Genomic DNA, 19254 nt, shown 5'->3' on the forward strand with positions numbered 1-19254 from the left:
TATCAGTAGATTTTATAAATCTGTAACAACCACTCACAGGGTGAAATGAAGACCAATAAATAACCATTCTCAACATACCACCCTTACAAACAAGAAGACAGCTCTTATTTGATGCTACCTTCATTTTTCTCTTCTCCTGAGGGAAGGCAAAGAAAGAATAAACATTTTGGCTCAGCAGTGCCAAGAGAGAAGATTGAAAAGACAAAAGGGGAGGAATTTCTGTCCCAACCATACTGCATCCTCAAAGTGTTCTTTAAAACATATTATGTCTTCCAGTTAGGCAGCTATTCGTTTCAAGTTGCAAAAAATTCTAATATCCCGGAAAGAAACTCATCCTGCTAGTAATGGATAGAGGCTTGAACAGTTAATGACTACATATGACATAAATGAGAAATACATCAAAAAGCAGACAGCAATCTTTGAATTTTTAGCATTTGAAAATCAGAACCAATATTTACAGTCCAGATTTGAGATCCAATATCCACCATCTTCTCACAACTCCTGAACTTAGCAAACCTCTCACTGAACTAAGTAGCATGAAGATGAATGAGTGCCATCAACAAAATTAACATTTTGTATCCGTTTTTTCAAACAGTTGGTAAACAGCAACTGATTTATCAAATAAATATTAGGTTTATCAAATAAAGGGTCCTTCCAGTTTTCCAACCATCTTAAACAGAAAATCATCTCCAAAAAGAGTGATCTACTCAAATTCAAGGCTTGAATTTACAGAAACTTGAAACATGCAGGAAGTTCAAAGCTTTTAAACCTACTTGCTTTCAGTTTTATATCTATAGATGACTCTAAACTCCATGTTTTTAATACAATCTATATTACAATACAAGCTATTTAATATAAGAAATTCAGATTTTACTGCATACTATGTCAATTAAGAATTGAGGACAGAAAGCTGTAGCATGGTTTATTATTCCCACTGTTACAGAAAATATTCACAGCATTTAAAGGGTTGACAGCTGACTCATAGGTGTTTTCAGTGAGAACAAGGCCTGGGTTAACACTCAGTCCGTGTGACTACCAGCTATTTTATTCTAGACAGAATATTACATTTCTTTATTTTACAAAAGAAAATAAAAGCAGTTTGTGCTTTCTACTTAATTGTTGAGCCTGGAAACATGAGACTACTTGATTGTCACTGCAGGAACTTTTGCTGAACAAATTCACATATCACAATAAAAGTAAAAATACAGTTTTGCTTCAGTAATGCATCATAATAAGATTTTTAGTCAAATATAAGCACAAGAATGAATGTTTTAGCTTTGCTTTAATTAGAAGTCTGAATCACTGCTGCTCTTGAAGAATGTCTGAAGTCACAATCACAGCTTATTATTTCATCCAGAGGGAGCCTGATTCCAGAAGCTGCACTATCATTGTAGCCAATCCATGTGCCACATGGAAAGAACACCTTCAGGTGCATGGGTTACATGAAGGAAGACCTTTTGATAATTGCTATGAACAGAATAGATCTTAACCAACAAGTATTCCTAAAAAAAAGTGTAAAGCTACAAATGTCCTGGGGTGGCTATGGAATTGATTGATTCCTTCTGTGGGAAGAAAAGTAGATATTGTGCTCTAATTCTGTTATTTGTAAACCCTAGAGCTCTAGATATGATAATCATAACAAGATAAATAGTCAAATTTGCAAAATGCTGTTACTTACTCACAGCTAATTGGGTTGTACTAGCATAATAAAATTTCTTGTAAGCCCAAGTCACGTATAGGTCAAGGAAGCATTTTGGAATGGATTAACAGATTTCAAAATACCCGGCTGCATGAGACAGTGCTCAAACATGCACTTCCCTGTGAAAACAAATGTTATTGTATTCGTCTGCAGAATATCCAAACTTCTGAGAAGAAACAAGCCCATCAGTGAAAAGAAAACTTTTTTACAATGTAAAGCATTTGTAAATTCTAGGGGGATTCTCTTTCCAAGACACAATGTAAAACAGAATTGCTCGAACCCAGTTAAACTCAACATAACTAATGTTGACCTGAAATACTAAGTATAGAAATGGGCCCAGAGAAGTCTTGGATGAGAGAAGAGGGAGGAGCAAGGCACCATGAGCAGAGGCTGCTTTTCTGAGTCAGATTCTCTACCAAGAGAAAGCTTGGGCCAAATTCCTCTTCAGTGTAATGGGAAGGTCAGAGGAGACACCACAGGGATTTTAACCCTTTCCCCTAGAGCCGTGAGAGCTTCTTCAGCAACTGGTTTGCTGTTCAAGAAGTCTTGTTTCCATTCTTTTTCTCATTTGCTTAAAAACCAAACTATTTCAGAGTGTTTGTGGATTTTTTTCACTTTGAAATAAAGCCTTGAGACCAAATACATCTCACCGTTATTTTTTGCCTTTTTTTTAAGGAATAATCTCCTTCCACACTAAATCTCTGATGATGAAATAATGCAATCAATCAGAAACAACCTGGTTTTGCTGATTTGACATTTGAATGAAATATTTGGTTCAAGCAGTGAACTAGAAGAGACAGTTTATTTGTCTATGTCTTCTGCTTTCATCTCTGCATTTCTCCTCAGCACAACCACTTCTCTAGTCCCAAAACCCAGGCAGGGAATGTTTGCAAGCTGCAGTGCTTTGGCATTCATTTGGACTTGCTGCAAAAGAAAAACATATTTACAATGAAAGAGCAAGGAAACGTCTTTGTTCCTGCCATATGGATGTCTCTACCAGAAGACAAAAGGAGAAACATTACACAGTATAGAGGCCAGGCTATACTTAATAAGGCTGATCCTACAGCCACACATGACAACAGCAGATAATCACTGACTTCAAAGAAAGCTGAATCAGATCCCCAGAATGCATATGGTTACTAACAGTTAGTCTTTGGCAAATACTGTCTCTAATCACCATCCCTACTCCCAGATCAGTTCCCTTTATAAGCATTTTTTTTCAAGTTTCCCATTCTCTTGAATTCTACGTACCAAACTGCTGAGTTAACACAGGGCATTTATCTACACGACATTTATCTTCAGAAGATCTCATAGACAATTTAATGAGTGGTCCACCGTGGAAAGAAAAGAAAGAAAAATAAAATAATAAAAAAAAAAAGATAAAACAAGCAGTGATATTTTTAAAAGTCCTGAGGAATGCAGTGCCTTGAGCTTAAGCATCAATGAGTTTCCTCCAGGGGTTGCAGTTCCTCACTCCGTCAGCCCCACTGAATCCTGAGGCAGCACACAATGTTCCTCTGCTCAGCCTCCACACGTGGCAAATGGGAAGCAGAAGCAGACTCAGCAAGCCTGTCTCACGCTGAGAAAGGAGTGAAAAGTAAAGCTGAGGAGGGAAAAAAAAGCAGCAGGCAGATGCTTCTCTATAAATGGCAGAAAGCAGGGAAATGCATCATTTCTTTCTAGATGGGAGAAACAATTATCAGAGGAATTAAGTGATTCACCAAGGGCTGATTTATAACTCCAGCCTTTTGCACTGCCAGGAAGCAAGAAGCAGCAAACAGCAGGTACACAGTAAGGGAAAGGGCTCATCGACATGTTAACTTGGATGCCTAAATCAGGAGGCAATGTTCACAGAGGAGATACTGAATCCAGAGGGTGATGCTGAGTGCCCAAGCTAAGAGCCTACCACCTTTCCTCCTGGCTACATAGAAAGCCCTGGCCCCTGAGTTGCACAGCTGAGTTAGAGTTATCACCTCACAGGTGACAAAATGTGTATTTCCTGCATAACAGAGCACGTGCAGAAAATATAGGGCAATTAATGCATTTTTATATCATAATAGAGTGGGAGATGAAAGCTTCAGCTGACATCCAAGAAGAGAATTGGGAAAAAGCAGCACATACTGCTCCCTAGGCAAGGGGCTGGAAATAGTGGCAATAAATGGATAGGAAAAGAGGCTCACATAAGCAGAATCAGGACTGAATAACAGACAAGTAGAAACACCCAAGTGAGCAGTCTGTAAGAACCTCTGATGCATGGGGCAACCTTTTACATTGTTTCTGTAACAACAGACACAAGATGTCACATCAACTCCTTTCCACACATAATCCCTCTGATGGCACCTACAGATCCTTGAACTACCTTTTCTGCCCTCTGCCCATGACCTCTGTTCAGTTGTGCAAAAAGCCCAACTCATTTGGTCCACAAAAACACAAACCCTTGCAGAAAATAAAATACCACTGGGCAAGGAGGAAGCAAGCAGAGAAAAGGGTGGTTGGGGAATTCTGCTTTTGCCATTGTTGAAGAGGAAGGAATGGGAGCGAACCTCTGAGTTCAAGCACTGCATGAAGGAACAGCACAGCACTGTGCAGACTTACAGCCCTCTGGCATCTCTGGGGACCAAGTCCAAGGAACTGCCCAGTGGTGAGAATCCACGTGGGCCCATTGCAATGTGTGTGCATTGATCATTCATTTTAGTCATAAAATTACACAAATGTAGATTTGCACCGCCAGTGCTGGAGGAAAACTGAGCCACTGGGATGTTTATGAGCATGTTCAGATCAAATGGATGAAAACCACAAAATCTCTACACTCTCATAAAGTATCTGAGCTTAGCTCTTTAGTACATAGATAAGCTCTTTCAACACCAGGGAAGCTGCAACTGTGCATCTCAGCTGAGGAATTTACCTCAGGAATCTGCAGAAAGAGGAACCATTTCAATATCAAAGTACAGCTAAAACACATTATAGCCGCTTTGAAAAGCTATTGCTGAATAGTACTAAGTTACAAGCCATTACCAGCCTATAGTCCTATCACCCAGTGCATCAGCTCAGTACCATGATCTCAGAAAAGTAGTAGAGTATCTGTAACATGCAGAGTGACAAGTCTAAAACGCAATCGACCTTTTGAGTCCAGGTCCATGGATTTTGTAGGCAACAGCCTGTGCTTTCTGAACTTCTCCAGTTCTGCTTTGCCTTGCAATAAGCAGAAGAAACACTGCAGGTGCTTTCAGCTCCCAGCTATCTCTGCAGGGACTGCAAGAGCTTAGAGCTGTAATCATAATGAAGCATAGGGGAAAAGAATTAGCATGGTTGATAAATTAGTAAGAAATTTCACCCTCATAATTCACCCATTTACCACTCAGTCCAAAGTCATGTGCACAAAAACATCTGATGAGCAACTGTTAGCACAGTACAGCATCAGCATGCCTAAACTGCCTGCACTTCAGAGGCCTAACCCTGCTGACTTCAACAGTCTCTGAATTTAAAGTAGGATTTGGCAGAGCAGTCTCATGGTTATTTTTCTCTGTTTTACTAGCCTGCAGCACTGACTAGAAAACCATGCAATAAAGCCAACAGAAACTATCAACTAGAAAACCAGGCAATACAGCTGACCGAGACTCTCACAAGACACTGCAGTGGATGGTATAGCGATGAGACAGACTCCACAGAGAAAAAATGGGATCTAAATAGAGCATGAGATGATTATTAAAAATAACTGGAATCCATGTATCCCAATGTAACAACAGAGCAGCAGGCTGATTGTCAACAGGATCAGCTAAAGTATTTGGCTTTTCTTTGACATGCCCCTATGGATACTGTTTGATTTAATGTGCTCTGGTTGCTATTAGCCTACAGTGTCTATAATTAAATTTGCCACTATTACACTTTCCAAAATCTTACGTGCTTTTTAGACTGTGACAGGCAGACTGTGGGTGCAGAAGAAGACGGGAACATACAACTCCATGATCACTGCCTGTACCATCAGTTTGCATCAATCCTAGCTCTGTCTTTGACTAACAGTTGTCCAGGTACCTGCTGGAATGGGTCTGGCTGAAAACCCAAAATGTTTTCAGAGAAGAACAGCACTGCTGGCGTAGTTGCAATCTCTCCAAGTTTGCTTCAGCTTCACAGCAGCCCAGCAATTTCAGTTTCTCCTTGATTTGTACAATGACTTTGATGTGAGATGATAATATGACAGACTATAATGTGCTACAAAAGCATAACAGGCAATAATGTGGCATGTGAAGGCAGGATTTCACTTGAAAGAACAACCCGCTATCTTTCTAACCTTTTCCCACATTTACTGGAAGAACTTTGCAAATATTCTAATTCGAAAGCATTGTCAAGCTGGAACATCTTCCAACTGGGTCTCGGTCATCGTTTCTGCAGCTCTTCTCACACAGAGTGAAGGATTCAGTAAAACAGCTAAATCATCCCATTTTGTTACATGACATGCACTATGCCAATTTTACACAAGAATTCAAAACAACTAAGTGGTTTAGGAGAGACAAGGTGCCTTACCACAAGAGATAAAGGGAGTGACATGCTGTTCTGGACTCCACAGAGAAGGTTAAGCCACCAGTATTCCCTCCACACTCAAGACCTTGCTTGTAGGTCCACACCTGCCTATTTTAACTGCTCAGGTACCCACCTGGGTTAGGCTGCCTGACACTCCACTTAATAATGCTGATTTGAGACATATTGCTCTCTTTCTTATGAGTTCTGACACACGGGAAATCACTCAGAGATCCAGACTCCTCTGTTCTCTGAAGAGATTGTATTTGCCCATGTACAACAACAACAATTACTGACCCTCAGTAATTTCAAGGAGAAATGGCTACACCAAAAGAAGGATGTTCTGCTTTGTGAGTATCTGAAACCTGTACAGAAGATGTACAGGATTTTATGAGGAAGATATGATTTTACTCAAAATCAAACCAAAACAAAAAACCAACCAAGCAAGCAAAGAAAAAAACCCCAAACATTTCTAGGCCTACTACCAACCTGATGGGTTTGAGGTTTTGTAATAATTTATTTTTCTCTCAACTCTCTGACTGTGAAGAAGGCCCATGCAAACCCAGAACTAGTTGTCCTGTTTTAGTGCAGAAGTAAACAAGAAGCTGATTCTCCCAAACTGAAGTGATAGTCAATGACAGATGAAAACAGCTAAACAATTGTCTATAACTACACTGTTTCACTTTTCTGTCACCTTTGGTGTCAATTGTAACAAGATTCAGTTATTATATCCCCCTACAGAAGCACAGTGATTAAGTCACTATTGTCAATCTACCTTCCTATAAGGTGCAAAAAGTATCTGTCTAGAGAAGTGTCCAGCTACTGAAAGGGCTCAAAGTCTCCTAACCACGACACTGAACAGGTCCAGAGAGCAGACAGGTGCATAAGAACCCCTCCCCAAGAGGGCCAGCTGCCCCCAGGACAGTGAACTGCAGGACATTCCCGACAGGAACCCACCAGCAAGATTCCATTCAGAAATTCATCCTGCTTTTAGAGATTCCATAGCAATGTTTTTGAGGCATTGCTTTACTTTCTAGACTGCTTCAGCTCTAGCTGCCAAAGCAGACATACTAGCTGTCAGCAGATGCTTCTCCTTCAGTTATTTGCCTTCTTTTCTCGTTTTTCCCCCTCTAGACAGACTTCCCACATAATTTAACTTTTATTTAAAGTCAATCTGAAATGATCTGACTCAGCTGACTGATACCTCCACAGATTTCTGAGGAGTGTTCTGACTGGCTTCATCAATTACTTCTCAACAGACATAAATACAACCCAAGATGGGCCATAAATACAACTCAAGCTCTGCCCCTGTACATTTATTTCTGAGCTGACAAGAAGTCTGTATCCCCATCAAGAATGTGTGACTGACTCTATCCTTGTCAATGGACCACAGAGAAATTGTGACGTGGCGATAGGGAGGAATGAGGAGAAGATGGAACTGAGTTCCAAGGCAAGGTTTCAAGCTGGTCTCTACCAGTATAGACAATACAAAAACACTAGATCCAAAGGTCTGAGTTCTTTTAGAACTCAACTGTTGAATCCCACCTTTAAGATAAAAACATTCAACTTTTAACTTTGCATAATAAGCTGGCATTGCCAGAAGAAAGATTTTTTCACAGGAGTCTGTGCCAGTTGCCTGAACCATACACTTCTGATTATCCTTCTCTTGCCCAGGTTATCTGTGTCTCTTTAACAGCCAATCCATCTGCCCAAGTTCACATTCTAGCTGCTCAAGTCTCCTTGAAAAGAGCATTTCCTCAGACAGTAGGTATTTGATGGACTCCAACCTTCACAGTATATCCTACAATGTCAGTTGAAAACAGACCTGCATTTAATGAACAATAAATGTAGACTGTATCAACTGCAAGGTTAAAGGAGAGTCGCGTGGCCTAGTGCTCTACTCTACTCACTGGGACCTGCCACCAAGCAGCTCTAGCAAGTTTTGGCACTGACACCTATCATGCATTTGGCACACCACCTAAAGAGCACTCAAAAGAGCTCCTGGGACTCTAAAAGAGGTGTATTAGCACTGTCTCTCATGTGAGTTAACAGAGTTCTAAGAACTTTTTTTGACCACTGCAATTTAGTGAGCAGGCACCTGTCTTGCACGTGAGCCAGTTAGAATGGAAATCTTACTGGGGCAAGGCCTCTCTGCAGTAATAGATGTGTCTTAAATAAACTCATTGTGACACAAACTATTCCTCCTATTGCACCAATAAGCAACTATGTTCATCAGAAAACAAATAGTCTGATACTCACAGACCTGGGCTATGTGCTGAATAGTCCTATGACTTAAAAAACAGCAGAGAGGCAAAAAACCCTGTTAAGACACAAATCTTTAGGGAGGAAAAGCATTTTAATTGCTTCCATTCTTATAGCCAGGCAGCTATAAGAGGAAATGGCTCTTGCTTGGACAGGGCAAATGGAGTTGTGCAACATTAAATCAAACATTCTCAATCTATGATGCAACACACAGAGCCCAGTTGAGCAGTGGGTTTCCTACACATCTCTGTAGCATCCTCTTGGAGGAAACCTTCACCTGTTCTACTGTGTCCAGCACTCTGAGGAGTTGGAGAGTAAGAAGGCTTGCCTTTTCAAAGACTTCCACTAACATTTAATTTCTAAATTGAGTGCAATTTCTCTCACAAATTATAATTTACCTAGTTTTACTAGATTTTCTCAAATTAAATTTAATATTATGATTTCAAGTTATTCAATCAACTTTTTTTGGTAACAATCATAACAAGTGCTTTCTTCTAGATGTCAGGTGAAAAATGCCTCGGAGACACAAGACCTTAAATAACAGTATTAAACATCTCAACTGCATTTAGGGGAACAGACTAGAAAACTGAAACCGTATGGTACAGATGACAGGAAATACTGTTGTCCACAAACACAGCAGAAGCAACTATCTCAGACATCTCTTAATACTATGATAGTTTTTTGAATTCACAGAAAGCCAAGCATGGTTTCCCCAACCGGATTCATAAAGCCACATCAATTTTGGTCTGATTAAAGGCTCATTCAAAACCACAAGAAGCAAAACAATGTTAAGTTTACTATGACTGCTACATTCCTTTTAGTGCTAGTACAGAAGATGAATGAAGTCCACATGGTTCCTTGCACATGGAATACAGCTCTGATTTATATTAGGAATGTGCATCCCTTTATACATCTGCTGCTTGATTAGCGCAGAATGGATCATTATGTTCCGATCCAATACCTGTCTTGAAGGTAACATGCAGGTATATCATCTGTTAAAGTCTACAAAAATATCACAAAATTAAAGAAAGTGTCTAGTTCATGATGTCACTGGATTTCAAAGCACAATCATTTTTGGTTTTAATATACCTTAAAACTTTTTTTTTTTTTTAAGTCAGCTCTCACAGTAAGACAAACTAGCCACAGCAGTTCATTGCTGCCCTGGTCATTAAATAAGAAAACAGTGCAAGGGCACCAGGACAAAGAAAAAGGTTTATTGTACATAAGCATTACTTGAGAAGGCCATGTATTAAGCAAAAAACCAGTGAATCCAGTCCTAGCAACTATGTGCTTGGAAGCTGCACTAGTCTGAGTTAGAGCTCAGTACCCCACACACAGTAACTTGTAGATATGTAACATGAAACATGCTTTTCAGAAGATATTCTCTGACAGATAATTCACAACTTATCCACAGCTCTCCTCTGCTTTCCAGTCAGGGAGAGATGTCCTGCTGAGGAGCACCAGACAAGGGGACATGCTGACAGACAGGAGAGCTGGGCTTCTGTGCTGTGTGACATCAGCAAACTGAAGGAATGGCTTGGCAGGAACTTCAGGAAGTTTAGGAAAGACAAATCCACTCCCACGGGGGTCAGAATAACCTCGCAACAGTGCATGCCAGGGTAAGGACGGCCAACCACACCCTGGTCTGTATTAGCAAGACTGTGGCCAGCAAGAAATGAAAGTGGTAATTCCCCTCTATTTGGCCCTTTCAAGGCCACACCTGGAGTATTCACAGTACCAGAGAGACATCAACAGACTGGTGATAGGCTAGAGCAAGGCTACTGAGATGGTTGGGAGCTGGAGTGCACAACATAAAAAAGAAGAGGCTGAGAGAACTGGGATTGATTAGCCTAGAAAAGTCTGTGGGATAACCCAACTGCTGTCTTCCACTACCTAGAAGGGGAAGTGGAAAAGGTGGCACCAAACACTGCTCAGAGGTGAAAGGATGAAGGACAGCAGTCACAAATGGTAAGAGAATTTGGACTGGAAAGAAAGAGAAATCTATTTTCAGTGACATCAAGAAAAAATTCTTCACAGTGGAGGCTAAGCAGTGGAGCAGGCTGCACAGAGAGGCAGTGAAACCATCCTGCTACAGTATTTGGAAAACTCAACCAGATGTGGCCCTAAGCAACTTGACCTAATATTGAAACTAGCCCTGCTTTAACCAGAGATTGGACCAGCTGACTCCAGAGTCCCTTCAGACCTGAATTTTATGACTCTGTCTCACAGTGCTTAGAACATTACTCAAGATTCACAACTTTCTTTTCTTGTATTTTAGCATTTACTTGCATTACAAATTCTAATTCTAAGGGGAAATGACACACTTTATTAAGTTTATTACTACAGCAACAATGTTTTAACTTCCTACAAGCTTTTAGAGAGACAGGAGATTCAACAAGGTATAGAAAAAGACCCACCACCGCCTCTAGAGCAACTGTTTGCAAAGGAAACCCAAGGTACAGTGACAAGTCCTTTGTAGCTTTGAAGCAGATGTAGATCTGTAAAACAAACTCACTATTACAGGCACCTGGTTTGCATGAGTACAGAAGTGCTACTTAGAGACTGGGGTCTAGCACTACTGGTATAAATTGCAGATGTGATACACAGAACTACGATAGTTTCTTTAAAGCTGGAGATCAAACCACTTTGGCTTGTCTTTAATCATGCTTGACAGTTTATAAGAATTATACTGATTTGGTATTCCCCCTGCACTGCCTGTATTGAATAAAGTGCTTGGAAAGAGGCTGTTAAAAAGCAGTACAAAACAATGAAGTTCTGTGTTTGTTCACAGATCTGAAATTTTGCATTCTCTTCCCATTGCCCTGCCAAAATGCCCAAATTACAGTCTGCAGGCAGCTGGTTTATAGTTCCCATGAGCTGGAAGAGCCCATTATGATTTTGCTTTACTGAACCCAAGATTTCTTCTCTTTTGAAGAAAGCTTCTTACCAGTCCTGCACATTTTATATTGATATTTAACAAACCAGGGCAAGGAAAAGAAGCATTACCACCTAACATCTAGCAGCACATTGACAAATCCTGAGAAAATATGAGCACTGTAACTAACACACAATACATTTTCAAGTATGAATTGCATGGTCTCTCATGGAATAGGCTGATGATCATATAAAGATGCTCTCCACAGAGAAAAATTTCTCAGTATCTACAAAAGCTCTCATTTTTACTAACAGATACTGAGCAAGAGCATTTTCTTCTGTTCTGAAAGCATTTTTTTTTGAATGACGTAGAGGAAGAGTACAGCTGAAAATGGAAAGAATAAATTCCTGTTTTCACTGAGGCTGACAAGCCAGAGAGAGAATTTGAGTACGACAAAGAGCCCCAGGCTGCAATTTGTGGCCACTGTTCTTTGCTGTATCAACTGATATGACCAAGAAGAGTTTTGTTCTATTATCTTTGTTTGCCCTTCAAACATTTGTAAGCACTACTAGAGTGACTTTTTACCAGATTAAACAAGCCCAGCTTGTCAGTGTCTCTTTAGAGGACATGTGCTTTAGAGTCCCTGATTATCTCGGTAGCCCTCCAGTTTTCAGTATATAAAGATGCATTGTCCAAAGTAAAATGAAGTCCCCTTTGTATCTGCTGTAATAATATAACACTGAAATAGTTAAAGACAATGCAGATATTCACCACTTGTGTGGAAAATCTGTGCTCTGAAGGGCTGCCCAATTTTCAGTAATTGCAACAACTTTTTTTTTGATGTTAAAAGAATGTATGCATAGGCCATACATTTCCTTCTAAGACCAAAAGAAACATGTTTTTCTTATGAAGCTTAATCAAAACAGTGCGTTTTTGTTGTGTATTTCTGATGGTTGTATAGCTAAAGGAAATTAATTCCTCTTTAACCAGCAACTGGGACTTAGGGAAGACCAGCAACAGTGCTACAAACAACTGCTTTGGGGCAGTCCACACTGGAGTCCTGAAAAGCTCAGGGTGACCACACAAGGCCTCTGAGGTTAATCTCGCTATTGGATAGCTCTGTAAACACCGTCTCAAGTTCAGTTCTTTGCATTTTTACACCACTCAAGGCTTCAAGCCAAGGCCGTGATAAAAAGAATGATTTGGTTCTTGAAAAGCATTGGCAAAAAGCTGACCAAACAGTCTGTTTCCAATAGTACCCAATAAAGTCCGAAAGAATCAAGGCTTCCTGCATGCAGACATTACTACTTCCTACATTTGCACTGAAGGATCAAACCCCTTTACCCTCCATTTAATCTCTCTTTACTGACAGCACTGAATGCTCCTGCACAGGGCACGTGTTCAACAATACATGGCCTGCCCACCACCACTTAACATCCTGCTGCGAGCCCGTGTACTGCAGCAGCTTCTTACCTACAATGTCTTCATAGGCATTCTCTTCTAAAGTGCTCTTGGATCCAAATTTATGCTGGCTCTCAGTCCCATTTTCAGTCGGGGAGGGAGGGTACAGGGATTGCAGACTTGAGGCATCCTCAAACTCAAAGGATTTTCTGAAATTTAAAACAATAAGTAATCAGTAACTAGAATGCAAAATTATTCAAACATTTAGATGAGTGTCTGCTAAGAAATATATATAAAATGAACTACAACAACAAAAATCACATATCATGTATTAAGAAATAACTTTTAGAGGATCCTAAGTCCTGTGCTCACAGCAGTCTCTAGTATAGCCACCTGTGACACTTCTATGGGATTGGAAGTATTGTTACCCCCATTATGCAGACAGCAAGAAAATACCAAGAAAGTATGTGACATTTTTGAAAGTTTACGAAGTTAGCAGCACAATCCTGAGATTAGAAATTGCTTTGCTCTTGCCAAGGTCCCCAGAAGCATGTGGCCCTCTCTTCTCAAGAAAGACATATCTCTGGAAAGTGTTCCTCCACTGGTTGTTCTGGGAAATGCAGCCCCTAGTCCGACACCACTCATGTCTTAAACCTTCAGATGTGTTCCTGCACAGAGGTCAGGGTACAGATGACAGAGGCAGACTCGTGTGGAAGTCACCCATTTCTCTTGCACACCCTGTGTCAAGCACTATCAGCAAAGGGCAAAGCATTGAGGAAATTAGTGCTCTCTGGGGTGGATGAGCAATCTGGGCTGATGGCTCAAGGCCTGAAGGTTTGGCCTTTCTGGCAGGAAGGTGAGGGCTGGCTGGGTCAGATAAACCATACAATTTGTCTCTCCCCTGGGTACTTGAAGGAGGGGCAATTCACCACCTCCCACCTCCTAATGCCGCAGAGCAGTTCTAGAGGAAGAAGAGCATGAGTCCTTCCCACTTTCCAGTTTACATAGCATTTTTTCCCTCAGGCAATGTCTATCTATACTGAAGCTGGGAGATCTTTGAATCACAGTGCCAGCTGTACAGGGGCTGGCATTCATCAGACTGATTTACTGCTGAGGATGAAACAGTAATAAAAACAGGCTCAGTTCAGAGCATAAATCCTGTGGTGCTGTAAGGCTTGCAGAGACTGTGCTGATGCCCATACTTCACTCACTGAGACCTAAACTAGATTAACAATAAATCATCCTGCCATCAACCCCTGTTCTTCTTCCCAGCTGGAGTTACAGCACACCCATATGGCAGTGAGAGTCTCATAGGACATACTTTGCTCTGTGAATTGGCTCAGGTATCCCTATAGGTAACACAGTGACTAATATGCAGACATGGCATTTGACAAGAGCATTTCCTATTTGTCTGCTGGAGCAGACTTACAGGTCTGGATCAGGCTTAGGAGCCTCCTCTTTCTCCTTTCCCTAATCTTCAGAATATCCAGGTCCAAGTTATGCACACCAGGATCACAGCAGAAACAATCCATGCATTCCAGATCCAGACACCTACTCTTCCACACCTACTCACAGCTCTAAAGGAAGCTTACACACTGAAGACATACCTGTGTATCAAAGGAGACTTTCTAAAGTAGTTAAATATCCAACTCCTATAGATTCCAAGGCAACACTATGATGTGGTGACATTGTATAGGATCACAGGAATGGTTTTGTGGACTGACACTAAGGTGTGGTCCATGTGTCCCAAACCTATCCTGTGACACTCCTCTCCTGCACTGTGTGTGTGCCAGAGGATCTGGAACTGCTAGGGAACGTCCAGTTCACATCAACCTGAAATGTTAAAGCTACTGTGGGCACCAGATCCTCTGAATACAGACTGTCCCCATGCTAGGAGGCAAACATAAGAGACCTTCCTCCATTTTACTAGAATGACAAATAAAATCAATGCTTTCAATCAAGATATTAGAAGAATAAATACCCACAGTCCACTCTCATGACATTCCAGTGAGTGCAAACCACGTGTGTGTTCAATCTGAAACACAGAGCTACAAGCTGTAGACACAATGAACTATGTCTGTTCTCAAAAAGAGAACAGTTTAGATATCGAGATTTCAGTAATTACTGTTAACTAAATACTGTCATTCTTAGATGAATTGTATGGTCTTGAGTTCTTTGTAAGTCCTGGAGTTCTCCCTTCTGTAACTAAATGAAGGACAGTAGCAAAGACAATTTAGTTAAGATTTTATAAAGGATTTCTACCCAGCCTTGAACACAGCCAGCAAACCTGACATTTTTGGGAGATTGATTTAAACTTATTTAGATCATGATTAATCAGAGTTGAGTCCAGAGAAATCACTAAGCTACTGTAGGGTAAAGCTGTTACAAATGAATGTACATCTACCCTGTAAAATGTCAAACTGATTTGCAAGAATCATCAGGTTCACATTATAACATTGTAAATCCTACAACTTGTACTCTACTAATCACAATTTAAATTGATAAATAATGCTTTTCTTTTGGATTTGTATCTCCTAACCCTACCCAAGCCTGAAGCTTCTTTTCTGAACTGTGCTGTTGTCTAACTCTACTACAACAGGAGGCTGAACCTGCAGAACAGCAGGTACCTCTTCTTGAAAGAAGCTTCAAAACTTCATCTCAAAGATCATTGTGATAAAATACTGTGGCTCGTAGATGATTGCCCCTTAATTTACCAATAAAGACTATCAGTTATACTAGAACATTTCAAAACTATTGTTTATCTTCTGTACATTGCAAATGCTGTGCTGAACAAAATGAGGTAAGCTTTGCTTCACAAATTCTTGTTAAAAACTAGATTTACTTCCTCTGAAATCATTGCCAGAACTCAAAGATAAGCACTGCTAATCAGAGCTTGACTTTCCACATCCCCCTCTCCCCGCCTTTCTCAGAGAAACAAGTCGTCTCTGCAGAGCTGTTCAATCCATTTCAAAAGCAGGAGTGTCTTAAAAGAAAAGAGCAGAATTCAAAGGTTCCCCTTTTCCTCCCTCAGCATACTTCAGGTTAGGTTGTGCTGATATAAACCTTTAATTAATTGAGCCAACATCAAGCACCAGATACTGAACTGATAGAGTGCATCTGAGAAGCTGTTTAGCAATTACTTGCAAATCTAAATATCGGGGAGACTGTATCACACACATGCATCGATATGTGAACTTATTAAAAATTATGTACTTTGAATGCTTAGTAACAACTGTGCCTACAATTTTCTAAGCAGTGAGCAGAATGAGTTTTATCATGTCTAAAACTCAAGACAAATCATGTACTTAAAACAAGCCAAGCTCCACAGACTGCTGGGGAAATAGCCATACACTCTGCCCATCATTAACTCAGGAAGGGCATAAGGGTCTTTCAGTGCTATAACAGTTTTCTCAGCATTAATCCTCTACAGCTGTTGATAGTAACTTAGGATAACATTCCTAAGCACTGAAATAAATAAAATCACCAGCATTGCATAAAACTGACTATAGTAATGAGCTTTGGAAATAGAAAACCTCTGCAGGTGTGTTTTGCAGTGAACAGGAAGAAAAGACTATGATGGATCAGCTAAGGTCCCACTACAAGAAAATAATGAAATCATGGTCCATTAAAAAATCACAATTAAGGGCATTTGTGCCAAAATGAACTAGATAACCTTTAGCACACATGACCTAGGGCCTTTTTTAGGGATCAAGGAATGCAAGTTGTAGAACTCCAAAACTATAGGCATGTAAAGGTATTGTACCAATGCATCCCATCAGTGCAATCCAGTAGAAAACAACACTAGTCTTGCACACAACTCCTAGTTTTTCTTACGTCAAAAGCACTGCATTAGGAGGAGGATTTACAATATTGTTACTGCAAAAACACAGCACACTTATTTATTAATTTATTTGGAGAACTGAGCACAAGACATTTCCTTGACTGTTACCTATTCTGGGATTTTCTGTGAAAGCGCGACTCTTTCTTCTGCCTTCTGGTCACGGGGGGTGCAGGAGTGGACGGGAGGGGAGGAGGAGCAGAAGGTGTAGGAGATGGAGGTAGGCCATTGCTTGGTTTGTTTTTGTGGGTTTTGTCTGCTTCATATTCAAAGGTGCGTTTGGGCTTGGGGACAGGATTCACCGCGCTGTTGGCCGGGCTTTCGAGGAGCAGTTTAGGGCCGGCTGAGTTTGCAGTAAGTCCCTGTTTTGTTTTACTGCTTTTCTCAGCCTCGGGGGGTGTTTCTGGTTCACTCCCCAAAATAACACTCCCTCCTTTGCTATCACTTAGGGTTTCACTCAGTCCCTCCACAGTCTTTTTCTTCCCTTTGTCAACACTGTAGCAGCTACTTGGTAACTGGGGGAGGCCTCTGCCCGACTGCTCCTTCAGAGCCTGCTCAATCTTCTGTATTCTGTTGAGCACAGCAGAGGACTCTTTCCTCCCATGGCCCTTAAGGAAAGTGGCAGCAGGAGGCTCACTCCTGCTTGGTCTCTTTTCAAACCGATGGCAGGAATCCCTGTCCAGCAGTTCCTCCTCCTCTGTTTCCGGGTAAGAACACTCGGAAAATGTTCGGCTCATTCTTCTGAGCCCTTTGAAATCAAATGTCTTGTCGCTGCAGGGAGAGGTCAGCACACTGGGGCAGCTCTCACTGCCTGACCTCTCCCCAGCATCCCTCTTGTCCACACACACACTCATCCTGGGGGATAGCTCCCGGCGGCACTCCCATTCTGTGATCTTCTGCCTGATATCCAGTGCCTGGGAGCGGACGCTCACCCTGCTGATGGAGAAGGTCCTCAAGTTGGTGGAAGTGCCCAAGGACAGAGTGCTCCGGGCAAGTGGATGGCTCCCTATTGCTTCCCCATCTTGAGCCTCATTTGCACTCTCCTTTTGGTCAGCCTTGGACACGGACAGCCTTTTATCCAAAGCACCCACGCTGATGGCTTTGAGGGGGTGGCTCGAGGAGTCTGTGTCCGATGGGCTTGTGGAGGTGCCTTGCGGTGTAGACGTGCAGCTGTTCCGGTCCTTGAGGCACTGTCTGGAGCTGGAGACTTTGGTGAGCTGAGTAGAGCGGGAAGAGTCCTCGCTATCACTGAGGGGGTAGGCAGGGCTTCTTCGGGGGGACAAAAGAGGTGGCGGAGTGGCTGACTGACACCTAGAAGCAGAAAGAAATAAAAAATCAAGTCCCTGGGGGAACTAGAGTTGGTTGCCAGATTTCTCCTGGCTCCAGGTCTTCACACTGCAAGACTATCCCAAAGTGCCACTAAGACACCAATGACCATTCAGCCACACAGTCGAGGGCTGAGATTCTCAGATTCTCACAGCAAACTACTGCCTTGAAGGCATCTACCACCTCCAGCTGAGTAGCTCCCTGACCTCCCAGATTAAGGAGTCCCTCTTGCCCCACTGCAACAAAACTGGGAAAGACTGACCAACCAGGAGCATAGTTTACTCACTGGTTGAGGTGAGCAAACTAATTTGAAAATATGTCAGTTTTTAATTCAGAATATCTGAAGCAAAGTTGCATCATGGTGTGAGACGCTGCAGTACTTTATCCTCAGCATTTCAAATCCCTGATATATATAATAAACTAAAGAAAACAGCAAAAGACCTGGTTTGTCTTTGATCTGATGCTGTGGCCAACAGATTAAATTCTCCTTATCAAACAGAAGTAACTTCTTATCAAATGAATATTACAGAGACTGAGAAAACATATTAATCTGCCCACACTATCTGTTGAAAAATACGAACTATATAGAAAGATCTCAGTGTTACCCTGGAAAAAACCCTTGGAACAAATTCTTGCCATGGTTTGCAAAATCAGCTATTGTTGCTGGGGTTTAGTACATTGTTGCAAAGATTTTTAAGAACAAAAAGACAAAAGGAAATTAAACAAAACATTAATCAGTTGGCTCGTCAGAGATGAGCCTGCAGTAAGAAAATTAAGCCAAAACTGTGTCAAAAAAGGGGGTTTGCTGCATTGCCAAAATCCATACTTACAAAACATAGCAGAAATAATCACAACTCCTTTAACATTTTGCCCTAGCAACCCTTCTGTTCCAAACAGCACAGAAAGAAAAAGAAAGACCCATAAATAATGTCTTGCATATGTAATTAAGTTTATGTTCCGTGAAGACTGTGGACAACAAGCTAGTTTTTATAAACTGTCTTGTACACACAAGATCCAAATCAAAGAGCTGTTTGACCAAAAGGAACAAATGTCTCCACTATAGCAAAGGAACAAGAGATTCAGAAGATCCCTGCTGCTATATTGTTTTCTTCCCAACAGCCAGCCAATACCTACAGGCAGAGGTGCCAAGTTTTGTGCATTAATCCAAAAATCCAGAGCACTGGGGTGATTTCTGAAAAATTTACTTTAACACAGGAGATATTTTCTTCTCCTTCAAACACAACCCCAAACCAAATTATTAGATTTCATCCCAGTTTCTTACAGTGGATACTTCACAAGCAAAGCTCATAAGCATCACAAAAGAAAAAAGTTCTGGGC

At 41.2% G+C, this 19254-nt stretch overlaps 1 protein-coding gene across 8 annotated transcripts in view; it reads right to left on the reverse strand.

The window, feature by feature from the left end:
- Positions 1–19254, reverse strand: part of ST5 (suppression of tumorigenicity 5) — a 172761-nt gene that overhangs the window by 52722 nt on the left and 100785 nt on the right. For 6 of the 8 annotated variants that reach the window (XM_017810375.1, XM_017810392.1, XM_017810399.1 and 3 more), the window contains 2 exons: positions 16702–17901; positions 12825–12961 (listed from right to left, as the gene is read on the reverse strand). In XM_017810375.1, the coding sequence (XP_017665864.1) occupies positions 12825–12961; positions 16702–17901 (1337 nt within the window). The remainder of the gene's footprint in view (positions 1–12824; positions 12962–16701; positions 17902–19254) is intronic. The other 2 variants (XM_017810415.1, XM_017810406.1) reach the window with 1 other exon arrangement.

The sequence above is a fragment of the Lepidothrix coronata genome, unplaced genomic scaffold (genome assembly GCF_001604755.1).
Source record: "Lepidothrix coronata isolate B3197 unplaced genomic scaffold, Lepidothrix_coronata-1.0 Scaffold1, whole genome shotgun sequence".
NCBI classification, from domain to species: domain Eukaryota; kingdom Metazoa; phylum Chordata; class Aves; order Passeriformes; family Pipridae; genus Lepidothrix; species Lepidothrix coronata.